General features: G+C 36.3%; 1 protein-coding gene across 1 annotated transcript; it reads right to left on the bottom strand.

The window, feature by feature from the left end:
* Positions 1-290: 290 nt before the first annotated feature.
* LOC107755566 (potassium voltage-gated channel subfamily H member 4-like) lies at positions 291-24,327 on the bottom strand. The gene is made up of 16 exons (XM_016572436.1): positions 24,252-24,327; positions 17,785-18,018; positions 16,885-17,016; positions 16,655-16,779; positions 12,661-12,925; positions 11,925-12,082; positions 11,454-11,661; positions 9,806-10,000; positions 9,406-9,605; positions 7,254-7,503; positions 5,531-5,730; positions 4,400-4,438; positions 2,583-2,935; positions 2,326-2,411; positions 1,340-1,416; positions 291-1,189 (listed from the first exon to the last, which is right to left on the bottom strand). Exons 1-16 carry the CDS (start codon positions 24,325-24,327, stop codon positions 302-304), a joined length of 3,486 nt encoding a protein of 1,161 aa, XP_016427922.1. The 3' UTR covers positions 291-301.
* Positions 24,328-25,944: the final 1,617 nt, after the last annotated feature.

Raw genomic sequence — 25,944 nt, 5'->3', positions numbered from 1 at the left:
ACAACTGCCAATGTAAAATCAAGCCATATGGAGTAAAATAAATCCAACCAGTGGAAACAGATTTAACCTAAATACAATTAAGCATGACTCACAGACCTTTAAATCCTACTCGAATAAAAAAAGAGGCGATTTTGAAACAATAGGCACGGTTCTGCACATTATCGTGCATATCTAGCATAACCCACATACACGGCTCCCACAATGCATTGCATTTGGTTAAAATGGGGGCATTATCCATGCAGCAGACAAAGAGTATGTTAGAATACTCTTAATATGTCCATCACTCCTGCTCAGCGATGGCTCAGTCATTGTGTCGCTCCTCAGCAGGTCCTGGTTTCCCCTGTTTCTCTCCATTAGATGATATGTTGGGCTCAAGTGTGTGAACAGGACTCGATCCCACCAGGTCATTCTGTCTCGGACCTGTGGGGAAATGCAGCAAGCTGGAACTACAAATCCCAGAATGCAAAAGTGAACTGACTGCTATAAGAGGCTCTGATGGGCCGGTTGGTGTAACCGATAAATGGATGGGTGTGGGCACCCTGGTGTGCAGGTCAGAAGTCATTTGTACATTTAAAGATGGATGTGACTGACTCTGGATGTTATGGGTGCACAGAGACAATGTGTTACCAGGACTCCCACTCCTAACCTGAGGAGCCAAACCACTGGACGGAAATGCCGCCAAGCCTAAGAGTGACCCGCCATTGTGAGGAACATGGTGTCCTAGATAAGGAGAGTTGGGTGTAGTTTTAGAAGTCTGATATGAGTTTGGCTGACTCTCTACACCCAAGGTGGCGACCCTTTCCTGGTCAGGGCAGCAGGGAAAATAGGTTGAGTGAGGACTGGGAGCTTGATGGAGGAGCTCTATGTCCCCTTCCTGCCCCAAGACGGAGCCTCTTTCCTGGGCATGGCTCCCGCTGCAAATGCATGTGTGCCTGGATCCTAAAGAATCTCTCCGAGACGCCTCCGGCTGCAGGCAAGGACCGGCGGACATGTTAAAGGCCAGCCTGGATGGCCAGTCGCTGGTCGAGGAGGCCACGCTGGTACAGTTGGATGATGTATGACAACTGAAAGAGCTGAAGGGAGTGAAAGAGGAAGTGAAGTGAGGTGGGGTCACATGCGAATGCAGGAATTGCATCATTTCGTGGAGCTCCTTGGTCAGTGAGGACACTTCCTGGTTCAGGTGGTTCATCTGAAACAGAATCACACATCAAAATTTGATGTCAGAATATAGTGAATGACAAATAACGGTGATGAATGTCAGAAATACTATTTAATATTAAGAAAAACTATTATTTCAAAGTATTATTTTTTTGGATTAACAGTAGGTTTTTCCGGATACCTCTGTATTGAGTTGACGGAGACTCTGTCTGACCTCCTCTGTCTCAAGGAGAAGGTTTGCACCAACCTGAAACGGGTCTAAAAAGACCAAAAGAAGTAAGAAACAGACCATTTTTAAGCAAAATGTATCATAATATAATATATATCCGGATTTACACCGGGATCTCATTTCCCGCCCCCTGAATTATTGCAACCTAAAATGACTGAATTCGCAGCAGGTTTCTCAGTTTTTTTTTTTGCAGTGGAAGTGAACCAATAACAATTATGTATTTGTGTTTGTCAGTGACAGTAGGAGTACAATTAACAGTGACCTAAATGTGCATAATGAGTGTGTTTACTGTACATGTACATCAAAACACCGATAACTGTCGAAAGTAATGTGCATGCTGAACAAGCTGCCAGAATGCCAATAAAGGTGTCTACATGCACAGGGACATTTGGGTAATGGCCAAACCATTTTTGACCTTTATTCAATAATAAAACACTATTTAAAGTGTGACCATGATGACCTTACAGGTTGTCAGTTGCAATGCCATTGCCTATTAATCACGTAATAGTACAGTGAAGACATGTGAACAGCGTGTTGACATATTTAGTGAAAGGGTCAGTTTGATTGGTGTGGGATTTATGGATTTTGATTGGCTGATATTACATTCTTTTTACCCTATTTGCAGTTGCAAGATTGCAAAATCCTGGAGGGACTGAAACGTTTAATTTCATTAATATAATTTAATAACAAAATATGACCGAATTATCATTATTAGTCTAAAAACGTACACAGTGTTTTATACAACAGCATTTCTACAGTAAATCTAAACCAATAGCTCTCAATCAGGGGGCCTCGACAAATTCTGATGAAAATACATTTTTCTAGTTATGTCAAACCCTAAAATATGAACAGTGAGGGGTCTTGGAGTAAAAAAGGTTGAGAACCACTGATCTAAACCATAATGCACTAGTCTAATATTAAGGGAGAGTCCACCTCACCTTTGACCTCTGTGTTAGGAGATGGCTCACTGTGCTCAACATTGAAGTGAAAAGCATGTTCGTCATCCTCAATGCCATCGACAACACTACAGGACAGACAAGAGGATATTAGTGCATCAGTAATCAATATTACTGTATCTGCTCTAAGCATCAATAATATTTGTATATGGATGTTTCCTCGTTCTAGAGGTTATGTCAAAAATAATTGTACAAAATTAAATAATAAAAAGTAATAACGAATTCTAGTTTCTTCTCACCGGGGGCTCAGGTCCAGTGGGCTTACACAATTCAGGGTGGGAATGAGCAGTTTGGCTGGTCTGTGGCAGAAGCTCTTGTCTATTCTTGGGGCGGGAACTGCAGCTGGAGATAGATCCTCATGGGGTGGCATCTGAGGAGAGGGGCTTTGTACCCGGGAGCTTTGAATGGGAGATTTGCACAGATGGAGCATGCTAAGGTGCCGAAACTCCTCCCCTAACATGGCACTCAGATTAGGCTGAGATGAAGGACCGCCCAAGTCAGAGAGCAAGGGCATCCTGCCCAGGTCCCGTCCAGCATCCTCCTCTTGCTCTGCCTCCACAATAAACGGCAGCTTGGAGTCATCAAAGCGGTCCTGGAAGTAAAAAAGGGGTAGAGAAAAGAGCCTAAATGTAGTGTAGGTGGTTGCTATGTTATTACTTCTTAATTATATTACCAGGTCCAGAATATATTTGAATGTGATTAGTCATAATCACAGCCTTAAAAGGCTTAAAGGTGATTGTTTTTAGTTAATTTGTAGAGCACAGGAAACGCATGAATTTGTGTGTGAAAAACAAATACTGCCTCTTGGATACTGCACTGTAGAAAAATTATTCAATATTAAAAAATTTTTTTTAAATGTTGTTGTTGTTGACTTTGTTGTCATGTTTTATAACACGTCTTGTGAATTCAGGATGAGTTTATTCCTCTATTCGAATAATTGCTAAAATCTTTTTTAATAAAACAAAGAAAGTTTTTTCTCATAGGTCTTAATGTGTTGAATATTTATGCGATGTTGTCATTAGTTTAAGCACTCTTGTGCACTATATATTTTTGAACTTTCTATTCATCAAAAAATAAAGATAATAAGAATAAAGATAATAAAAATGTATCACAGTTTCGACAAAAATATGAATAAGCCCAACTATTTTCAGCATTAATATTATTAAGAAATGTTTCTTGAGCAGCAAATCAGCAAATTAGAATGATTTCTGAAGGATCATGCGACTGGAGTAATGACTGATGAAAATTAAGCTTTGACATGACAGGGGGAAAAAATTACATTTTAAGATATATTAAAATACAAATCAGGTATTTTAAATTGTAACAATATTTCACAATTACTGTTTGTATTTTATTTTTGATCAAATAAATGCAGCTGGCATAAGAAATTCACAATCACAAAAAAAAATAATAATAAAATCTGAACAATATTTAGAGAGAACTATCTAACCTAAACAGATAATTGTTACAATGATGGGAAATTGTAAGTCATGGCAACCTGACATCTAAAATGTACTCAAAGGATTTACTTCATTAAATAGTCCAACTGAACTCAAAAAAGGAATAAAAATGCTTGCCTTCTTCTTTAAGTTTCTATGAAGCACTCGCTTTTTACAGTGTGGGGTTTCATGCTCTCTGCAAAAATTATTTATGAGTCACTGTTCTGTGCATGTCATCGTGTTCTTCTGTGTGTGTGACTCTGTATTCTTCCTTTGGTTTGTGTGTGTGTGTGTGTGTGTGTGTGTAGCTGTTCTGATCATTAAGACAGCTGGCACAGCAATGAGACAGAGGGTCAGTGCCACAAACAGATTGCTAATTCACCTGATTCAGGCACATCCAGATGAGTTGCTGTCTGCCAACTCTGACGTGGCGCACACACACGTCTGCAGTTCAGAGTGACACTAATAATTGGGAGCTTATGTAAGGTGGCCTTTTGATAAGTATGGGTATGGCTGTGCATGTGTGCAAGCATGAGAGTGTGAATGGAAAGGTTCAAAAGAATGGAAAAAAGTCAACATTTTGGACTATAAAAGTGTGTGATAAATCTGCTCGTTACCTGTGGGAGTCGAGTTGAGCGAGAGAATCTGGCTTGGCCCTGTTGGGATAAATGAAAATCCTGAGAACCATAATGACTCAAGCTCAAACAGAACACAAATGCACACGCCAATGTACAACACTTCAGAATGCAACCCGTATTTTTTTAGGTTGGCTTATTGTTGATTGTTTTATGCATTGTTGATTTATGGTTTCTTTTATTTTTGTATGTATTTTCACTCTGTACAGCGCTTTGTGAAGCTAAGAAGTATATGCAAGTATTATATATATACAAGCACATTCTAACTATGTACTGAATATCTATGTAAAAGATATTGATTTTCTTTTAATTAGTTGTACATGTTTAAAAAAAACAACTACATGTTTTACTAAAATAAATAAATGGACATGAATTAATGTTTTGAAATTTAATTAATTATATATAAGAAGACATTCTATTTTAACTTTCTATTCATCAAAGAATTCAAACAAATGAATCATAGTTTTTAATAAAACTTTTAAGCAGCACAACCGTTTTCAGCATTTAAGTTTCTTGTGTAATGGTAATAGCTAAACATTCAACACTGAATGCCTGCTGAAATTTCAGCCATCACAAGAATTAATGACATTTTAAAATATATTCAAATAGAAAAGTTATTTTAAACCAATAATAATTCACAATATTACAGTTTTTACTGTATTTTTGATCAAATAAATGCAGCTTTGGTGAGCAGAAGAGACTTATTTGAAAACATAAAAAATCTTACTGACCCCAAACCTTTGAATGTTAGTGTATGTACTGAATATATATGTAAAAAAAAAAAATTTGAATTATTTTTTATTTAAAATATTTTGAAATTAATTATATGTGATTCTGTTATTGCGCCAATACATCCCAAACCAATCAGATAAAAGAACATGACATAATGATTCAATTTAAGATTGAATTATTGATTATAAAAGAAAGGGACAGCTGAATGATACAAGAGACTAGCAAAGCAATGTAAGAAAGTCAATTGAAAAGACAATGGTTTAATGGTCATTAAAATGTGTCACAAAAATATAAAATATTTAATAGTCACAAAAATATTTAAACTCCAAAAACGGAGATTGGCCAATCAGTTCCAGATGTAATTTGCACATGGCACTTTACCTCTCTGAGGTTGTAGGTGAGGTTATGGTGTATGTCCTCATTAAAGCGGCTGCCATATTCTGGGTAGAGCTCCAGAACCTCCTGCAGCGCTCTGACGCTGATGTACTGTAGATCACAGTAGGTCAGAGCCTTTACATCTGCGTTAGCTTTGATCACCTGATCCTTCCCAGGCAGGTCAGCGCCAATCAGGTCTCCCTTACCTGTACACCAGACAAACATGTTAGTACACGCGAGTCAAGCTGTTGTTTGATTTAATTGCGCTAAGATAAACAGAACACGTGCAGATCCAAGCTTATCATTTTAATTAATTATCTATCAATCTATCAGTTTGACTGCCAGATGCTTATTTATTTGGTTTGAGTTGCAACAGCTGCATCAACCACGACAGCTACTAGCATTTACCGTATTGGCCCGAATATAAGACGACCCTGATTATAAGACGACCCCCCTTTTTCCAGATGTACCTTTTGGAATTTTACTTGCGATCTTTACAACACGCATTACATTACGTATTTCATGGCACACTCGTTTTATGCGTATTTGGCGCCACCTAGTGTTGTGGGTGTATTATTGACATGTCAAAGTCTAGACCCTGAATATAAGACGACCACGTTTTTTCAGATGTATTTTCAAGAAAAAAACATCGTCTTATATTCGGGACAATACGGTAATTGTTTTAAAATATTGATTTGCCGAGATCTAGCCTGCTGGATCTAAATAGACTGAAAGCACTGCCTGCAGGAAATTGATTGGATTTTAAAAGGATAGGATAGTTCACCCAAAAATGAAAATTACCCCATGATTTACTCACCCTCAAGTCACCTAGGTGTATATGACTTTCTTCTTTCAGACAAATACAGTCAAAGAGTTATATTAAAAATTGTCCTGGCTCTTCCAAGCTTTATAATGGCAGTGAATGCGGGTCGAGATTTTGAAGCCCAAAAAAAGAGCTAAGAGATTGCGGAAGCTAGAGATTATAGTTTATAAATAGTGCTGGGCAATGATTAATCACGATTAATCGCATCCAAAATTTAAGTTTTTGTTCATATAATATATGTGTGTGTACTGTGTTATATTTTTTATGTATACCGGTATATAAAGACACACACATACAGTATATATTTTGAAAATATTTACATGTATATATTTATATTCATATAATTTATGTTATATATTAAATATATTCAATATATAAACATACAATTTTTCATACATTTTATATACATACATGTGTGTGTGTATTTATATATACATAATAAATATACACAGTACACACACACACATATATTATATAAACAAAAACTTTTATTTTGGAAGCGATTAATCGCGATTAATCGTTGCCCAGCACTATTTATAAAGTTTTAAATACGGATATTATTCTTACACAAACACATCGCTTCGCTTCAGAAGGCTTTTATTAACCCCTTGGAGCCGTGTGGAGCACTTTTTATGATGGTTTGATGCACTTTTTTGGGCTTCAAAATCTCAGCCCCCATTCACTGCCATTATAAAGCTTGGAAGAGCCATGGCATTTTTTAATATAACTCTGATAGTACTCATCTGAAGGAAGAAAGTCATATACACCTAGGATAGCTTGAGGGTAAATCATTGGGTTAATTTTCATTTTTGGGTAAACAAGTTGGTTCACTTTGTGACTGTTTTGGTAACACCCATAAACAGCCTCTTCTATATAGGCATTTGTTTATATGTCTATATAACATACCCAGTATGGCAAGCACCATGCCGTCCTTGAGGACCTCTAAAGACCCTGAGCAGACGAAGTGTTGAGCATGCAGGGCATCTCCATGACGAATGAGGTACTCTCCAGGTGCACAGAAGGAAGTCTTAATGTGCAAGGATAGTGAACGCAAGCACCCCCTACTGGCGGAGGAGAAGAGCGGCAGCTGCAGAATGTCTTTGTTCAGGTGCATGGCGATGTCTGCCCGCAGCTCGTCTGGGAAGTCATGTAAAAGCTAACAGACAGGAAGAAAAAATGGACATTACCCACAATGCCATGGAGTGATGTAAAGATCATGGCTGTCTTCATATAAAAAAAACAAACAAAGATGACATCTAAAAGCTGTGGTTGGTGTGTAACTACATCTACTTTTGATGTCATTTCAAGCAAGAAATTTGCATGTAATAATTTAATATTCTCGCATCAAGTTCTCTCTGTTTTGTTGTGCGTCATCTGTCTTTCAATATGATCTCAACAAGACGCAATATCAGCAGAGTACAGTAACTGTTTGAAGGGGGTTCCTGTGAACCATTTGCAGTGTTTTTTTTTTTTTTTTTTTGGTGTTTTTCAATCACTGCATAAATTTGTAGCATCAGATCAGTGTAAGTGAGCTAAGCCACGCTTCAGTTTTTTTCTTCACACACATACACAGTGCTGGGGAGTAACTAACTAAATGTAGCAGTACTACTTACTAAACTTCATCTTTAGTGGTGTGACTGTAGCTGATAATGTAGCTTTTACTGCAACATGCTACTTTTGCCCTAACATTGGTTCACGCACAAAGCTTTACAGCTAAAGAAATCATTAAACATTCTTCTAAATGGTCCTCTCTCATGTTTAGCACTGGAAAAGTCAGATTCATTTTTAGTCAATCAGTTCAGATGGTTCATTTAAATCAATTCGAAAGAATGATTCACAGATTCTTTTAAATGGATATTTTCTGTACATTTGTACCGAAATGCCACTGTTTACGATCTGCCAACTTGAAAATAAAAATCTGACTTATTTTTGTTTTTATTAGTTTTATTTAATTTATATTAATATCTTTCTAATGATTTACTTTGATCATATGAAAAGATATGTGATTATATAAAAAGATATGCGATCCCTTTATATACACTACTGTTTAAAAGTTTATGGTCAGTATGATTTTTTAATGTTAAAGTCTCTCATGCTCACCAAGGCTGCATTTATTTGAACAAAATACAGTAAATCCAGCAATATTGTGGAATATTATTACAATTTAAAATAAAAGTTTTCTATTTAAATATATTTTAAAATGTCATTTTAATTTACTTGTCTGTTGAAAACAGTTGTACTGTTACTATTTTTGGTGAAACCATTTCTTCAGAATATTTTGACGAAAAGAAAGTTCAACAGAACAGCATTTATTTAAAATAAATCTATTTTAACATTATAAATGTCTTCACTTTTTATAAATGTCATTATAAAGTCTTCAAATTTATGTCCTTGGTTGTAAAATTAAATAAAAAAACCTTGAAGGCTTGAAACCGCCTTAAAAAGTGTAGTACCTACTTTTTGTTAGTGCACAATAGCTAAGGGGTTTTTAAAAGAATAGCTTTAACTTTAGTATAACTACTTTTAATTAAATTAGTAGCTTATAACTTTTTACAGTTTTAAAGTAGCTTCCCCAACACTGCACCCAAGATCTTCCTGTTTCTTTTTTAATTAGATATAGGTCTTTTCATTGTGGGCAATCCGATTACCACTGCTATAACAATGACAGTATTCTGCATTAGTGAATGTCTCAGGAAGCTATAATTAGCCCATTGAAAGTAGCTGCGACCCAGATCTGTGCTCATGAATTGTTCTCCATCTGATGATACTAGTATGTTATCAAACTCTGATGGGGACTTCTACACGCTTAGAAAAAAAACTTAATTGGGGTTCTATATATAACCCTGCCTTTATATTGCTATGCACTGAACTTCATAGAACACTTTATTCTAAAAACGCTCTATATAAAAACAAAGAACCGACCTGAGCCTCCACTCGATTAAATACTGAAGATAAAGCAAGTGAATTAAACTGTCATGGCACCGTGTAAACACTGCAGTCATATACTCCACAGCCCCCGCTCGAGAACCATGTCATGGCATGGTTTGTAAGGTCTCACCTCGTTGGCGTTGATGCCATTGTTGACAGACCAAGTGGTCTGGAAGTACTCCAGCATGCGCTGCTTCAGCTGCTGGGGCAGGCGATGCACACGGATAAAGTCCTTCAGATCCTTCATGCGCGTGTGGTAGAGCGAACGGCGGGAGTACATGCGCTGGATGATGGCTGTCACGTTTCCAAACACCACTGCGTGCATCAGGGCTGTGAGGAAAAATGCGAGAGAGTCTTGAATAATTGGCTGTCTGAGTCATGTCAGTGAACAATATGCTCTACATCTTAAATTAGATACCGAACTTTCTGAAATGAAACTTTTTTTAAATAAATGGTTACCAAAATGAGGCTCTCTTGACCTACAAACAAGCTAATTATAAATTAGGCCTGAAACGCGCTGGTGAACACACCCCCGATGAGCATGGTACAGATGGAGAAGATCTTCTCAGCGTCTGTGTTGGCACAGACGTTTCCGAACCCGACGCTAGTCAGACTGCTCAATGTGAAGTAGAGCGATGCGATGTAGGCGCTGCGCAAAGATGGGCCGCCAACTGTACCATTCGTGTAAGGAGTCTCCAGACGCTTGCCCAACTCCTGTAGCCAACCTACATAGGACAGGAACAGTGGAAATAGATGAAAAAGCAAATAGGGGATTGAAACATCATCTTCATATTGATTAAAAAAGTTAGTGATCTAAAACAGTGTTTCCCAACCGGGGTGCCGTCTGTCGAGAGCAGGGGCCCTGTTGTACCGAATATCTATACTTTTCAAATTATCATATCGAAGTTAGAAATTCAAATATTGTGACAAAATTAATTTTGTAGGGTGCCACAAGTTTGTTAAAATTTCCAAAGGGTGCCGCGACTAAAAAAAGGTTGGGAAACACTGATCTAAAAGACAAGCAATCAGTTGATATACACTAGTGTTGGGGAGTAACTAGTTACATGTAACATAATTACATAATTTAATTACAAAATAAATGTAACTGTAATTTGTTACAGTTACTGAGAAAAATGTGCAATTAAATTACAGTTACTTAGGAAAATGGTAAAGATTACAAAGGGGGTTACATTTGAATATTTTCACACACATACAGATTTAATTGATTTCTTTCCCAAATTGTATTGACTATTTTAAAATATGAGACAGCAATGTTTCAGGAGTTTAGGACACAGAATAGGACACATGCTTATTTGATAACTGTTTTATTTCCTATCTGGGTTTTTGCATATGCTTTACTTTTTTAAGATTAACTGTTTTTTTCAAAGCATTGTTAGATGTCAGTGTTCCCTGTCATAGCTGGGCAAAGATTTGATCTCAAACAACAGTATCAAAACTATTAAACTATATCTTATGATTTTAAATCTGTATTTAACCTCAAGTAAAAAGGTGCTAAAGTCTGATTTTGGGGTGACTGTACTTTAAAATTCAATTATTTTAATCTTAATACAAGCGATGAAGGATTTTGAAAGTCTGACAGTAATCAGTGCTGAGTACTACTGTAAGGTTAACTCTGCCTGCTTTAAATGTTAGAAAATGAGTAACAGTTGGAAACATTCATTAGAAATTTAGAAAAGTAATCAAATGTAATCAGTTACATTACTTTAAAAAAGTAATTGGAATAGTTACACTACTTGTTACATTTTAAGTAGGGTAACTTGTAATCTGTAACCTATTGCATTTCCAAAGTAACCTTCCCAACACTGACCACCATCCAAAAGTTTCTTGAGCATCAAATCAGCATATTAGAATGATTTCTGAAGGATCATGTGACACTAAAGGCTGGAGTAATGATGCTGAAAAATCAGCTTTGCCATCACAGGAATAAATTACATTTTAGAATATATTCAAATAGAAAACAGTTGTTTTAAACTATCATAATATTTTACAATATTACTGTTTTTATGTATTTTTGATCAAATAAACACAGTCTTAAAGAACATTAAGACTCTTTTTTAATAATAATAAAAAATAAAGATCTTACTGAGCCCTGAACTTTTGAATGGCAATGAATTTAACTGGCACCTTAATACACAGAGAAACCATCCAGCCCCTTACCAATGTCCCAGGTCAGGGGGTCATTGCTGGCGAGCTCTTTGCGTCCAATGACGTACCAAACACAGGCCAACCAGTGTGCCAGCAGGGCAAATACAGACATCAGCAGTGTCAGGACCACAGCACTGTACTGAGAATAACCATCCAGCTTCTGCAGCAAGCGCAGCAGACGCAGCAAACGCACGGTCTTCAACAAGTGCACGAGGGAAGTCTATCAAATAAATTACACATTTAGTGCAGCCTTACACTATGAAAATGATGATAAATATCGAAACATCAATAAACAGAAGGGAAATCATCAACTCTCAGTCAAAGGTTTAAATTTGTATGTATAACTTTGGTTTACCCTGCATGAAACCACTACTGTAATATACAATAAATATGATTAATAAATAGGATGAGTCACAAAATGACATAACACAGCATAGAACAACCATATTTTATAGTATTTAAAGGTTTAATATGCATTCTCACCACTGAGATGTTGAATAAATAGAGCAGGTCAAAGGGCAGAGCAGCGATGAGGTCCAGGACAAACCAGGTAGTACAGTAGTGTAAACAGATCGAGCGAGCATCATAAACCACCTGACCCGCAGGCCCAACGTAGGTGGTTCGGAAATTCAGAATGATATCTAGGGAAACAAATTAACAAAAAAGCAAGCGGATTTAGAAATATAATTAGTTTACAGCATTCAAAAATCGAATAATATTTCTCACCAGAGCCCTCAAACAGTGCCCTTTCAATCAAACATTAATATTGACTGTGAAAGCATGAATATTAAAAACATGCTAATTAGAGTGATGAAGCCTTGTACATGCTGGACTGAATAAATATTCATGAATCCTGTTCTGTGCAGATCCTAATTCGATGGTACATTTAGTCCCATCAACCAATTATTTGACCACATCTGTGCACATGAGGTTTATTAAATTACCACTTGCTTCAGGTCACAGTGGGGCTTCCGTATTATTATTACTTTTTTTTAATAAAAAGAGATTTAGTTGTATGCTGTTGTGTAAAAACCAGATTATATCGGGAGAGTGGATTTGAAAAATGAGGGTGTGATTGTCACTTTGTTAACATGTTTAAGGTGAAAGCAGCTCTGAGCTCTGCAGATGTCGGAAGTTAACACTGTTTAAAAATGGAACAGAGGTGGAAATGAAGCACAAAAAGGACACATAGGACACAATTTTCCACAAAACCACACACCGAGGATGAAGAGCATCTCCACAGCTATGTCGCTGACAATGGTGGTTCTGGAGGTGCAGGAGTCACAGTCCGGGTTGTCAGGTTTGTTGTCGTCAGGGGCGGAGAAGCAGACGTTGTATGGGACAGTGACAGCCACGTAAAATGTCGCAAGGAGGATCAACCAGTCCCACAATGCTTTGCACACGCTGTAATGAAGTAAAATGAAGCGGGATTTCTGCACCGATGCCACCTTGTATTCCGGGAGAGTTGGCTGTGAAAAAACATGCTGTGAAAAACATGAAAAGAAACGTCTTTTTTATTTCTGTTTCAAACATGTGTTTGAATTATAAACCTTACACACTATGAGTAGTTCGAAACTAGGATATAATCATTTTTACTAAGAGCCTCTTAAGTGGAAGAATTTCTTTTTTTATGCGCTAGCAAATTATTTCTCAGCAGTTGGTGATTTGAGTGTTGTTATAAATCATAAATGCTGCATTAAATTTCTTCTCAGTAATTCAGCCTTTTAGCCTGTAGTATTCTGACTTTAATCACGGCTGATCCAAATATTCTTCACTACGTCTTTTGTGTGAATGTGGGCCACACCGTGCCCATGTTATTGGAGTTTTTAAATTAACTGGTGACCCAGCATGCCCAAATGTGCAATGTGCACATGCTGTCACCTCATTAAAAAAAAAAGAATAGTAGCCTAATAGAAATTGTTTCTCGCTACATTAAGCATGAACCAGTAACCTTTAAAAACATTTGGTTATGACGGACAGAAGTGGTGTATCTTGCTACTACAGATTGACCTTCTGCTAAAGTTTTGAACTGCTGAAGTTTCCAACAGGCAAAACCATCGTTTTTTCATGACTAAAAATGAAGATATTCACAGAAGGACTAAAAATCTTCAAGTCTCCAAAACAAATCTCACAGAATCCCATCTGCATGGAAATTATGCATATTTCTCATAATAAAAAGTAATTGGTGCCTTAAAAAAACATGGTGATATCAAACACCGCTTGCCAGTTCATAGAAGGATGTGCTTGATTTTCCATGTCTGTGAGTGCAAAAAAGCTAAATGTGGATTCAGTCATTTGCCCAGAAGTTACTGGAAAGGCATTTGCAACAAATCAGAAGGTTTACTGTAGTTAACTTTTGCTATGCTTCCTGAAATACATGTTCAAAGATTCTCATTCAGAAAGAATATTTGAACAGTTTGAGACATTCAGAAAAGGTGCAGGTAACATCTAATGACACACAGCAAAAGGCACTGTGTGATTCGTTGTGAAAGCAAAACTACTTTGTTTGGCCTTCCAGAAATGGACAGTAGAAATCAGTGGTTAAGTTGTATTTACAACACTGTTCCAGAACACTTCAACCCAAATATTCCGATGTGTGCAGCACATTTTATGGAGGACTGTTTGGAGGACTGTTTAGAAGTACAATGAAGTATCTAAAGTAAATTCAGGATGTTTCCTATCATTTTAAATGATCAAAATTTATCTATGACAAATGGTTCTTAAAATAGGGCTTCTTATAAAAAGTGTTCCCGTGGCTCAATTTGCCCCAGGTTAGGGGTAAGTTGACCCGAGTCAGTGGGTAGATGCACCATCCGGGTGTAAAATCTGACTGAATCTGATTCAAACCCATGTGGACATTTTTTAATAATTTACCTCTTTTACAGACTAATTTAATAATCAAATTTCCTTTTACATTTCTTTTCTTAAAGCTGGCTTAACATAAAACCAACCAAAACGAATTTTAAATTACAATATTTAATTGCTTGCATTTCTGTTGAACACCAAAGTTGTATCCTTCCCAAAAACAGACTAAACAGAGTTTGTTGAGTTAGATTAAATAAAAACTGAATTAGAATGACGGAATAAATGTCACTAAAACTAATAAACATTTTAGTCAAAAGATTCTTGGCATTGTATCTTTTTTTCAATGACGAACAGGCCATTAGGGACTACAGGTGGAAAGATATATATGATTACAATATGATAAAAAGAATCTGGTTCTGATCAGAGAAGGATTTGGTGCACTTGTACACTGTCCCAATCAAAGAAACTGCAAATAATATGTATATATTGTGATAAACTAAACCAGTTGCATAATATCACATTAAAGATTTAGAGATTTAACTTCACTGCCTTATGGTGGGGTAAGTTAAAATGCTGGCTCAATTTACCCCACATCATTTGGCTGACTTTGCCACATATCTGCCATTTTAGAAAAAAAAAAAAAAAAAACTAGCTATATTTTGACAAGCCAAAAACTGTTTTTAATAGGTGCCTTCCACTCCTCCCGTATGTTTCTCCTTTTCATAATCTGGCAGAAATTATGGGTAGTTCCAAAATACATGGTCACATGACAGTAAAACTGTACAGTTTCCAAGATACCGGTGGCGGGTCAACTTACCCACTGGCTCAACTTACTCCACTCTCCCCTATACATGGCAGCATTTCATATTGATTCAAATCACATTTTTGAATTATTCAATAAAAGAATCGACTTGCTTTGGGAATGGGCTACACTGGTCGTGCTGTATGTTTGTTTTTGCTTGCAGTTCACAAGGACATCTCAAATAAAGACCTTTTGTGCTATTATTCTTTTTATTTTGTCACATTCAATACAGACTGCAAACTCACAGAAAGAACCTTACAACTTATTACTATGAAGGTGAGTGAGTGAGCAGAACAAGTACAGCAGAATACATTCACACAGCGACTAAAATAGGCATAGAGTACAAGAGCGATCTTTGGATTTTAACAATTGTTCATTCAAAGATGGTATATATTTTTACCATGAATTAATATTTTTACATGAGATTCAGATTTCAAATCTTTCCGTCTATAAAATGTTGTCATTTGAGACTTTATGTTCTATAGGAAGTCCTATAGCTAACATCTATTTACAGTCCAAACTTTTCTTGCCTACCGGAAAGACATATTTTCAAGACATATTTTGAATTGTTTTCATTCTGACTAAGGTCTAATTCTAGCTTCTTATTCTTCCATGGATATATTTGAATTTTTGTAGCTTTTATGCAAATGTGAGTCATCTCTTCATCACTGAAAGTTCAATAGATGCACTCTCAGAAATAAAGGTACAACAGCTGTCACTGGGGCGGTACCTTTTCAAAAGGTCCACTTTTGTACCTATTAGGTTCTAATAAGTACCAATATGTACCTTTAAGGTACCAAAATGGACCCTTTAGGTACAAATATGTACCTTTTGAAAAGGTACCGCCCCAGTGACAGCTGTTGTACCTTTTATTTCTGAGAGTGTGGGATTTCTTATGTAAAGCCAGTTGTTTACATATAACTTATTAAAAGGCATTTACATCACAATGTAGGTGTTCAGTGAGTTGTAAAGATTTTGTGAACGGTATGTTCTTTTCCAAACATGAGGACTGATTGTCCTGAACAAAAGGGCTGTTGTTTGAAATATTTATGAAAGTAAGAATCATCAGCTGGGCGTACATATTGAATATTCTGCTCAACACAATTCCAGACATTAAATGAGTCTGACCTTTCCATTTTAACAGCTACAGTAGACTTCTGTTTCATCTTGATAGCTGGAAGCACGAGGACATTTACTCTTTAAAAGTGTCAACAGATTGTAAGGTCAGTCATAACAGAACATAATGCCAGAGAACAAGAATCTCATCTTTACATGCTGCACTGATAAAAATGTATTTTCTTTATCACTATTTTAATTCCATGAAAAAATATACTTAAAACAAGATTAATCTACTTGAGAAGCAAAATTGTGGATGATGAAGCGTTTTTATTTCACAGAAAATATTACTTAAAGTTTTTGAGGTTTTTTTGCGTACGTTTGTAATCATATAATGAACAACATTTTGGAAGGTTTATGCTTAAAAGTTGGAAAAACTATCGATGACAGGATCATTTTATACATATTCAGAATATTGATTCTGATTTACTACACTAAATCCTCCACAAAAAGGTGAGTGAGAATGATTGTGGTTTTCATATCTACTTACATTTGGCAGCTTCCTTTTGCTCCTGTTGGTGAACTGACAGGTCAGGTGGTACAGCACGCTGCGGCCACGCTCACGAGCTTGACTCAGATGAGTTCGACTGGACTTCCCGTTGTGAGTACCATCCTCTGACAAACACACAACAAGTATATAAAGTGTCAAAAATACAGATGCCAAAATGATAAAAGAACAACTATTATTTGGATCAAACAGGCTCACTGCCAGTCAGTTACCTTCTGTGGTGGAGCCGGAATGTGATTTGCCATACGAGTCAGTGATGTTTTTGAAGGATAAGAGAAAAAGAACCACTTCTCCTTTCTCATTTTTAATAGGGACAATGTCCAGCAGACACCAGAATGCGGTACCTGGAGTCACAGAAGGCAAACTATGAAAGCTCCAGATACAGTATGTGAAGTACAAATATACACTACTGGTCTGAAGTCTGGAATAATTAAGATTTTTTAAAATGTTTTGAAAAGTCGTCTCTCACCAAGGCTGCATTTATTTAATCCAAAATAGAGTAAAAACAGTAACATTGTAAAATATTATTACAATTTAAAAGAACAGTTTTCTATTGTAATATATTTTCAAATGTAATTTATTATTTTTTTCTGTGTTACATTATCCTTCAGAAATCATTCTAATATGCTGACAACAATGTTGGAAACTGTGATAAACTTTCATTCAGAAACAAAAAAACGAATTACAATTTTATTAAGCAAGGATGCATTACATTGATCAAAAAATGACAGTAAAGACATTTATAATGTTACAAAAGATTTCTATTTTAAATCAATTCTGTTCTTTGGAACTTTCTATTCATAAAATGGTTTTCACAAAAATATTAAGCAACTGTTTTCAACATTGTTAATTATAACAAATGTTTCTTGAGCAGCAAATCAACATATTACACTGATTCCTGAAGGATCATGTGACCTTGAAGACTGATGCTGAAAATTCAGCTTTGCATCACAATTACATAAACAAAAAAGTTCTTTTAAATTGTAATATTACTATTTTACCATATTTTTTACGGTAAACATAAGAGGCTACTTTTAAAAACATAATTATTCCAAACTATTATATTTCTCATTTTATGAAGTTCTGCAAAAGATGCAATGAATGGTCTTTACCGTTCTTCCTGTAATAGCGGACCTCCGTCTGGAACTCTCTCTGTCCTTCCAGAGTTTTGTCCACCTGCTGAGTGACTCTCTCGCTTGTTTCCTGTCCGTGCAGGAACTGACATGTGCATGTCTTCTTCATTACCTCTGTACGTGCAAACCCGGTGAGCTCGCAGAATCCATCCGAACAGTACACGATGGGGTACCCTCGACTCCCCTGAGCATTTCCCAGCAGGAAGTTACTGTCTGTACACACCGAATATAGACACACATAGAAAGGAATTGGAAAACGGTGAGATGTAAAAAGTCACCCATTTTGCTTTTCATAAATGTACAAAATAAATGCAGGCTGTTTATCATATAGAACGCTGTATGCCATATACTGTATTAGGCTACTCTCTCATTCTCGCCTTCTCATTAGCATGCTAATTATAGATGTGTGTAATGTTTCCATGGCAACTTGGCTATTCTTTTGCAGGGATGGAGGAGATTATATAAGAATCAATTGTCTGTGGGTGCGTATGAGTGTATTTGTAAAAAGAAGTACTATGGTGGCCTCTGGTTCTGGATCAAACAGTCTTAGCTAAATATTTTGGTCCCCAAACTGGGCAGCACTCTTTCCCTAATGCTACTGAATATGTACACAAACTATTATAAAAGACAAGTGGAAATAATATATGCATCGAAACTCAGTTTATTTGTGTAATTGATCCCCATTAATGAACAAACACACACAAAATCTTTTTTTTCCACTCATTTGGTCATTCAGATGAGCTTTCATAAATAATCTTAATGGAAAACCATTAGTAAACATTGTTAACAACATGTAATTGATCCATATCATGTTACACTTTACACATCTACACAAAGCGTTCCATCCATCCATGCGTTCAATTGTTCCTTGCTTGTGTAAAAATCAATAGACGGCACTGATGCAGAGAAACTATAAATAAAGCTTAAGTTAGATGCATGACCTCACCATCAACCTCAGCACACAGAACAAGCCTAGTGTGAGTGCTGCATCTGCGCCACTGACATAATGAACAAATAAATGAACCAGAGCATGAGAATATGAAGCGATCGAGGTTCCTAAATGAGCAAATAAACTATTCGGGGGATCGGCTTTCATACACTTACTGAACTGATATGCGTACATATGAGAAAGGCACTTGATATCTGATAGGGTTTTGCTTCATCTGTTGCTAATTGGGTGATATGACAATACATATTCGGAAATTTTTCTAAATCGTTTACATAGATAGACCTGTTGGGGAAAGCAAATATATCCGTTTAGCGGGCAGGAAATATTCATTCATTCATTCAAAAGGAAGCCTGGATGAATGAGTAATAGAATGTGATTTGCTTGGTGCAATTGCACTTATAAGTGTATATGTGTATGTCCTTTATACTTCTATGGCTTTCAATAGATTAAGTGGTTGGAGTTGGATTAATACTCCTTGACAATTTCTGTTGCTACTTTCTGATTACGTTTCTGGCTACATTTAAAATCAAAACATATTGATCATTTAATAATTGTTGTAATGCTAAAATGTTTGTTTTCAACTTCCAAATAGGTGTCCAGTGGTTGATAAATAAATATTTGATTTCTGAATATTGTACCCTAATTGAAGCAGCTTTTTAAATAGGATCATGATTTTGCATACCATTGCATGAATGACTGCCTCACACATAATATATTATTATATTTATGACTAACAATCAAATGATTAAGTAGTTAGAAACTAGTTGCTATGAATACAGGTGCCATCAGTTGTCTTCTTATGAATGACTTGTTTGTCATTGAGTCAGTGCTGCTGATGCAAAGTAGGCCCTTTGTTACCAAACACCATGTAACTAAATTAGGATACAATTATGAGTCATTCGCAAACTGTTAAACATTAAACGGTTGGTTATTTTAAAACTAACCTTCATCTGGGAAATCACAGGGATATGTGAATATTCCTGTACACGAACAAGGCAGTGGTATACACACACACACACTGTGTGTGTGTGTGTGTATATATATATATATATATATATATATATATATAGCTTGTTTAATGCTACAGGTTCAGAATTGGCCACAGAAAGATTACTGCAGGTGCATGAAAATGAAATTCATTAACCCAACAAATGAACTTGTTACTGTATTCACAAGATATTTTATAGAGAGACTAAAAGTGGTGTTCAAACCATGCGTGTATTTCTTCACATGCAGTCTTTTCCCTATCAATCCATTCAAATACACACTGTTAATGCCGCAGAAGCCAACAGTTTGACAGATTCAGCTTTCCAAGATGGTGAGATGATACTGTGCAACTGACAGCTATGAAAACTATTATTATGTGCTGCGGTATTAAGGCAAGATGTTCTTGGCATCTGGTTGCTATGGAAATATATATATATAAAAAAAAACATATGTCAGTGTGCTTATTTCTGTCGCTGAGGTTACCAGGAAACTGTGCCTACAGTTTATTTTTAATAGAAACTGTGAAAACAGGTTCATATCTATGCAATCTAAGGGAAAATATACACCCGCACATAAAGAAATGGGTTTTTCAAAATACCTGCTGTGACATTTTCACTCTTATGTTCTTTCTTCCAAAATGACTAGTACAGTACAAAAATACTTGGCAAATAGCAGGATGAGAAACTGAGAATATATGACGCTAGGCTTAAATTGCCAAGAGGAAGCTGCTCATAACTGCAAATAAAATACACACAGATGCTAAAACTATAGGTAATAGCCAGGATGCTCCTGAACATGCACCTCAAAAAAGTCTCAAGACTATGAAAAAAACATGACATGACAGTAAGACTTTCTTTTTTAATGGAAAGAAATGAGTACTTTTACTCAGCAAGGACGCACACAATTGATCAAAAGTGGCAGTAAAGACATATATAAGTTATAAATGGTTTCCATTTTAAATAGATGCTGTTCTTTTTAACTTCTTATCACAGTGTCCACACAAATATTAAGCAGTACAACTGTTTTCAACATTGTTAATAATAATAATAATAATAAATGTTTCTGGAGCAGCAAATCATAATATCTAATATATATATCATTTTTGGTGAGAGTAAGAGACTTACCCGCAGGCTATTCAGCCTGAACAATTAATCTTTCATAATTATACATTGTCCGTCACAACTAACATAGTTATATTTATATTAAACTGCACACTTTGTAAATAACATATCTGCACACTAATAAACATATCTGTACATTTATCTAAACAATTAAATTTTTTCCTATACTTCTATTTCTGTATATAGTACATTATTAATTTTTTTCTTTTCTTTTATTATATTAGTGTTATATTACATCCCTACTGTGTTATTCCTATGTATGTCTGCACTATCATGTATGTCTGCACTATGTTTGTACTTTCTTCTACACTGGAAGCTCCTGTCGTCAAGTCAAATTCCTTGTGTGTGTAAACATACTTGGTAATGAAGCTCTTCTGATTCTGATTCTGATTCTGATTCTTTCAAAAACATAAAAAACTTACCAACCCCCAACATTATATATTTTTAAACAAATCATTATGTGCATCACTTTTGCCTTCATGCATACTAGTGTGATTCAAACATGCTCAAGGTTTTGTAGAACATCAAATTGGATTTTTTGCCAACATGCATACTAACCATTTGCAAACTTCCACACTTGATATTTCAGTTATGCATGATCAAAACAATAGTTTTAATGAAGTATAGGCTAAAAAAACAGGACATGGATCCTTTAAGGCCTTGTCAAGCGCCTCTCTGTTCTAACAATCCTCTTCAGATCTTTAGTCTGCCGCAGCTAATTAAAAGTGATTTAAGCGATTATGAAAGAGAAGGGAAAAAACAAGAGAGAGAGAGAAGGGTGGTGATACCGAGGCATACAAATACTCAACGTCTCTCACTCACACATGTACATACTGACGCTGAATTTAGACAGCCAGTCGTGTTGCTTAGGACGGGTGTGACACGATAGCAGGAGGTTGTTCTGAAAAGTGAGAGAGCAAATGGTCAGCGTGACATTTCATAGTGTGAAAATCTGTCCCCAGGAACGGCAGAGGGAATGATTCATATGATTTATATGATTGGCTGTACAGTGAGTTAAGGACATTGCTTTTGTTAAGAGCATCACGCAGAGACATATTCCCCTACGTTCCAAAGAAAAAGCAGTGGCTAAGGAGGAGAGGACGAGAGAAAGCAAAAGCCTTTTGCTTATTTTTAGATAATATGGCTATCACTATTTCTGCTTGTTGAGTGGATGCTGTCATTGGTTTGTAATTGTTCTTATTTTAATAGCCTCATCACACAGGAGTGCTGAGAAGGTGAAAGACTACTGATGGCAAAATCTCCTGAGAGCTCATTAAGAGACTCCTTACAGTCTAAACAGGAAGACTGACACCAGATGCTTCAATATATCTGATATTCAGGCTGGGTGAAGATGGTGCGAGTTGTTATTAGACCAGAACAAGATTCTTAGTGGCTGTCTGTTTGAAACGTACAAATGTACCTAGAATCTGTATGACCATAGAGTGAAAAGTCTAGTTAAGGTCCTTTCAGTCCAAACTTGACGTGAAAAAGCAAAACAAGTCACCGATTAATGGTGTATTCACACCAATAGTGAAACGTATATGTGGTGGGCTGAATGAACCTCAAATTTGCCACACACGCAGCAGATAATAAACACAGAATGCAGCTGAAGCAAGTTTAACATTTCAAAGTGAATCCAGTTTGAATTCATTTAGTTGTGTGTAGTGTGAACAGAAAAAAACTATATGGAAACCCAATCTTACAAACCCTGTTCAAACCACATTTACATGTGGTTTAAAATCTGATGCTGAATTTTCGTTGCATTGTTGTATTATTTGTATTTGCATTATTTGCATCACAAAATTCTATCCATAGCAGTGTTCAAATTCACATGCGCTGAACAAACACATCTGATTTCATCCCTTCGCACACTCTCAGTACCCTGTCAAAACGTACTAATATATATACTTTAGGTACTAATATGTACCTTTTAGGGGTAAATAAGGTAGGTGTAAACTTTTGAAAGGGTACTGCCTCAGTGAAAGCTTTAGTACTTTTTTTCTGAGAGTACACATAAAGATTTCATTTGAAAAATGAATCAGATTTGGGTGCAGTGAACAAAGCGTTGAGTAACCTTAGATGACTGGATGAGATGAACAAACTCCGTGACTTACACCATATCCTGTATTGACGGATCAGACTATAACACACTAACACCACTGTGTCTGTCAGTTCAGAGCAGATTTCAGCACACACTATCGCACATTCAAGGTTTAGTCATGCCCACCTTCATGGCTTTGGTGTGCTTTGAGTTCTCTCGACAGACATGATGGAAGGTACAGAGGGAGTGAAATAATCCCATCATCTATTGCCCTCCATCATTTGTTCGCTCGTATTTGCACAGAATCGTAGAGCATAACTCCCACACTACTGAACACTGAGCGCCGTTCTTGCAATGAATAACACTTCAGGGTTTTTTCAAGTAGTTCTGTGCACACACAAACACTCAAATACAACTGTTCAGCCTAGATTTATCAATACAGCAAAAAAGCACGACTACAGAACATTACCAAGTACAATTTCTCAAGCTGATACAACACATCCCTCATCTGACCTACTGACACTAAAATAAGACATTCAGCCTTCAAGGATGGCAACATTTCTGCATGAATCTGCCTGCTGAATTCACATATATTAAGTGAACACTTACGCTCATACTGCACTTCTTATGATATATCCATACTTTTTGTAATCACAGCATAATGAGACGCTCTTATTAGCCTAAAATGCTCACTTAATTTGTCACAAAACAAAGGACTCCCACAGAGAGTCTCTGAACAAAGGTACAAGCAATAAACATAAAAAACAGCAGAATGGTGGAAGGATGAAGATCTTATATCACAGCAAATAAAATCAGCCCAAGATAGATGTTCTGTATTTGTCATTCAAGTATTCTGATTTTAATCTTTACGCATGAGGATTTTTTTTATTTTACAATTGAGTTAACATAATCTAATTATTTAAAATATTTATACTTGAAATGTATATATATATTGCTTCAAAAAATGTCTGAAAAATATTTAATGAGCAAGTCTTATTTAAAATGTAGTCTAGCCTTTGAAGACTTTTAAGTTAACAATTCTTAACTAGTTATTGAGAACTTAAAACAGTAGTGTTATTGTTAACTAAAACAAAAATGTTTTAATTAAAAAAAAGTAGTAACATAATTATTATTATAAAATAAATGAAAGATTTTTAAGAAACAAACATTTTATAAAAATGATAAAAGCACAACTGAAATGTAACTGACAAAATAAAAGCTAATTCAATATATTAGTAAATCCTATAATAACTTGAAACTCCTTTCACATTTTATATACGAGGTCAGAAGCTGCATTAGAAAGAGTTTCAGTATCTCCGAGGATGAAAGCTCTGACAGAATTACTCACGTGTGCCATCAAAGCGCTTGGCGATGGTGTCAAGAAAGGTGTTCTGAGGGGCCAGGAGCCCTTTCATCACTGGCATGATGACTAATCCTCAGAGCTCCATCACATACAGAACAGAGAGCGAGAGAAAGTAGAGAGGTGAGGTGATTCTGTCTGAAGTTCAAACGGTGTTGGAGGCTGCCTTATACAAGGTGCTAATGGCTGCTTGTTAAGGACTGTATCAGTTCAGTTGAAAGCCTTCTGCAGCAGTTTCACTCCAATCTTTAGTGTCTCTGCTTTAAAGAGCATGTGGTGCAGTAATCAGACGCTACGCTAAGCTCAGGAAACTGTAGTTTGGTAGGATGCATTCTTGTCGCCCAGCAGTCTATGTCTGGATGGTTAAGTTTGTCTAATTTGTGCTGATATTGCGCTCACTTTCTACAGCCCATCAGTTTGGTACATCTGCTCTGCTCTCTCTCTTGAAACAGCTGGATTTTCTGTCTTCTTCTCTCAAAAGCGGCTCAGTATACTAGACTTCATCTCCTTCCTTTGTTGCTTGTGTTGTGTCTCTTCAACGTCCCCCTCAGTCTCCACACAGCTTGTCCACAAGTCTCTTTGTTCTTTGAATTCCTGTTCTCTGTTGGGTTTTTTAGGTTGTCCAAATAGGAGGTCGGATGATTCTTTGCATCCTTTCCTTCCTTTTCATCTGTTGTGTCCTATCTGAGGCAGGTGCACAATCTTTACTGCATCTCTCTTCCACTCACTGCTATCTCTCTACTCTTCTGTCCCTCCCTCTTTCTCTCTCGTTCTCTTTCAAAAGGAAGAAGAGTAACAATGGAAAAAATGGCACAAGTAGATCACAGTAAATGTAGTTTCTTGAAGAACCTAAAAAATTTACCAATTGGTTAAATTCAGAAACATTATTTAATATTATTTATCATAATTTAATCATTGTAAAACGTGTGTATGTGTATACACACACAGGTATTTTTACTATTATTTCTCATATTTTTTATTTGGAATATCTTTATCAATATCTATCTATCTATCTATCTATCTCCAAATATAATTATTACATATAAATATCAAATTACAATGAATAATGATTGCATTTATCTTAACAGTGAAGCACTGATTGCTGCTGTGGGGATGCAAATATATATTTGTTTTCGAGAAGATAATCTATCTGAAAGCCTGCAGAAAAATATTTCGCATAAAACCAAATGAATGTGGCACAAGCAGATCTCTCTAGTGACTGAGTGACAGTTATAGAGGCTGTAATGGGAGCAGTACTGAGTCTTAAAACCACAAATAAAGAGACTTTAAGGGCTGAAGTGGGTTTAAAGGGACAGTGACATTACCAGAAACAAGAATTAGGTGGAGAGAGAGAGAGAGAGATGGTGTGAAAGGGAAAGCAGAACCGCCATCTGTGCTGAACAGATATTTACATATATTACCAGACAAAAGCAGCATCACCCACAACACACACAGGAACTTCTGTAAGGATGAAATCTGAAAGGATCCAGCTCTGGGTCAATACATACTGGCAAGGCTGCTGGAACAATCTGAAAATGTGTTATTTTCACAGGCAGTGGGGGTCGAGGGATGAACACATGGGTCTTTGAAAAGACTAATTATCTCCCAAAAAATGTGTCAGGTTGAGACAAGCTGTCTCACTGATACTGGGACAAGTTGTCACATGTGCTTATGTATGATT

The sequence above is a fragment of the Sinocyclocheilus rhinocerous genome, unplaced genomic scaffold, assembly GCF_001515625.1.
Source record: "Sinocyclocheilus rhinocerous isolate Xijiao unplaced genomic scaffold, SAMN03320098_v1.1 scaffold2849, whole genome shotgun sequence".
Classification (NCBI taxonomy): domain Eukaryota; kingdom Metazoa; phylum Chordata; class Actinopteri; order Cypriniformes; family Cyprinidae; genus Sinocyclocheilus; species Sinocyclocheilus rhinocerous.
The sequence above is the reverse complement of the archived record's forward strand: the minus strand, read 5'-3'. Positions and strand labels throughout refer to the sequence as shown.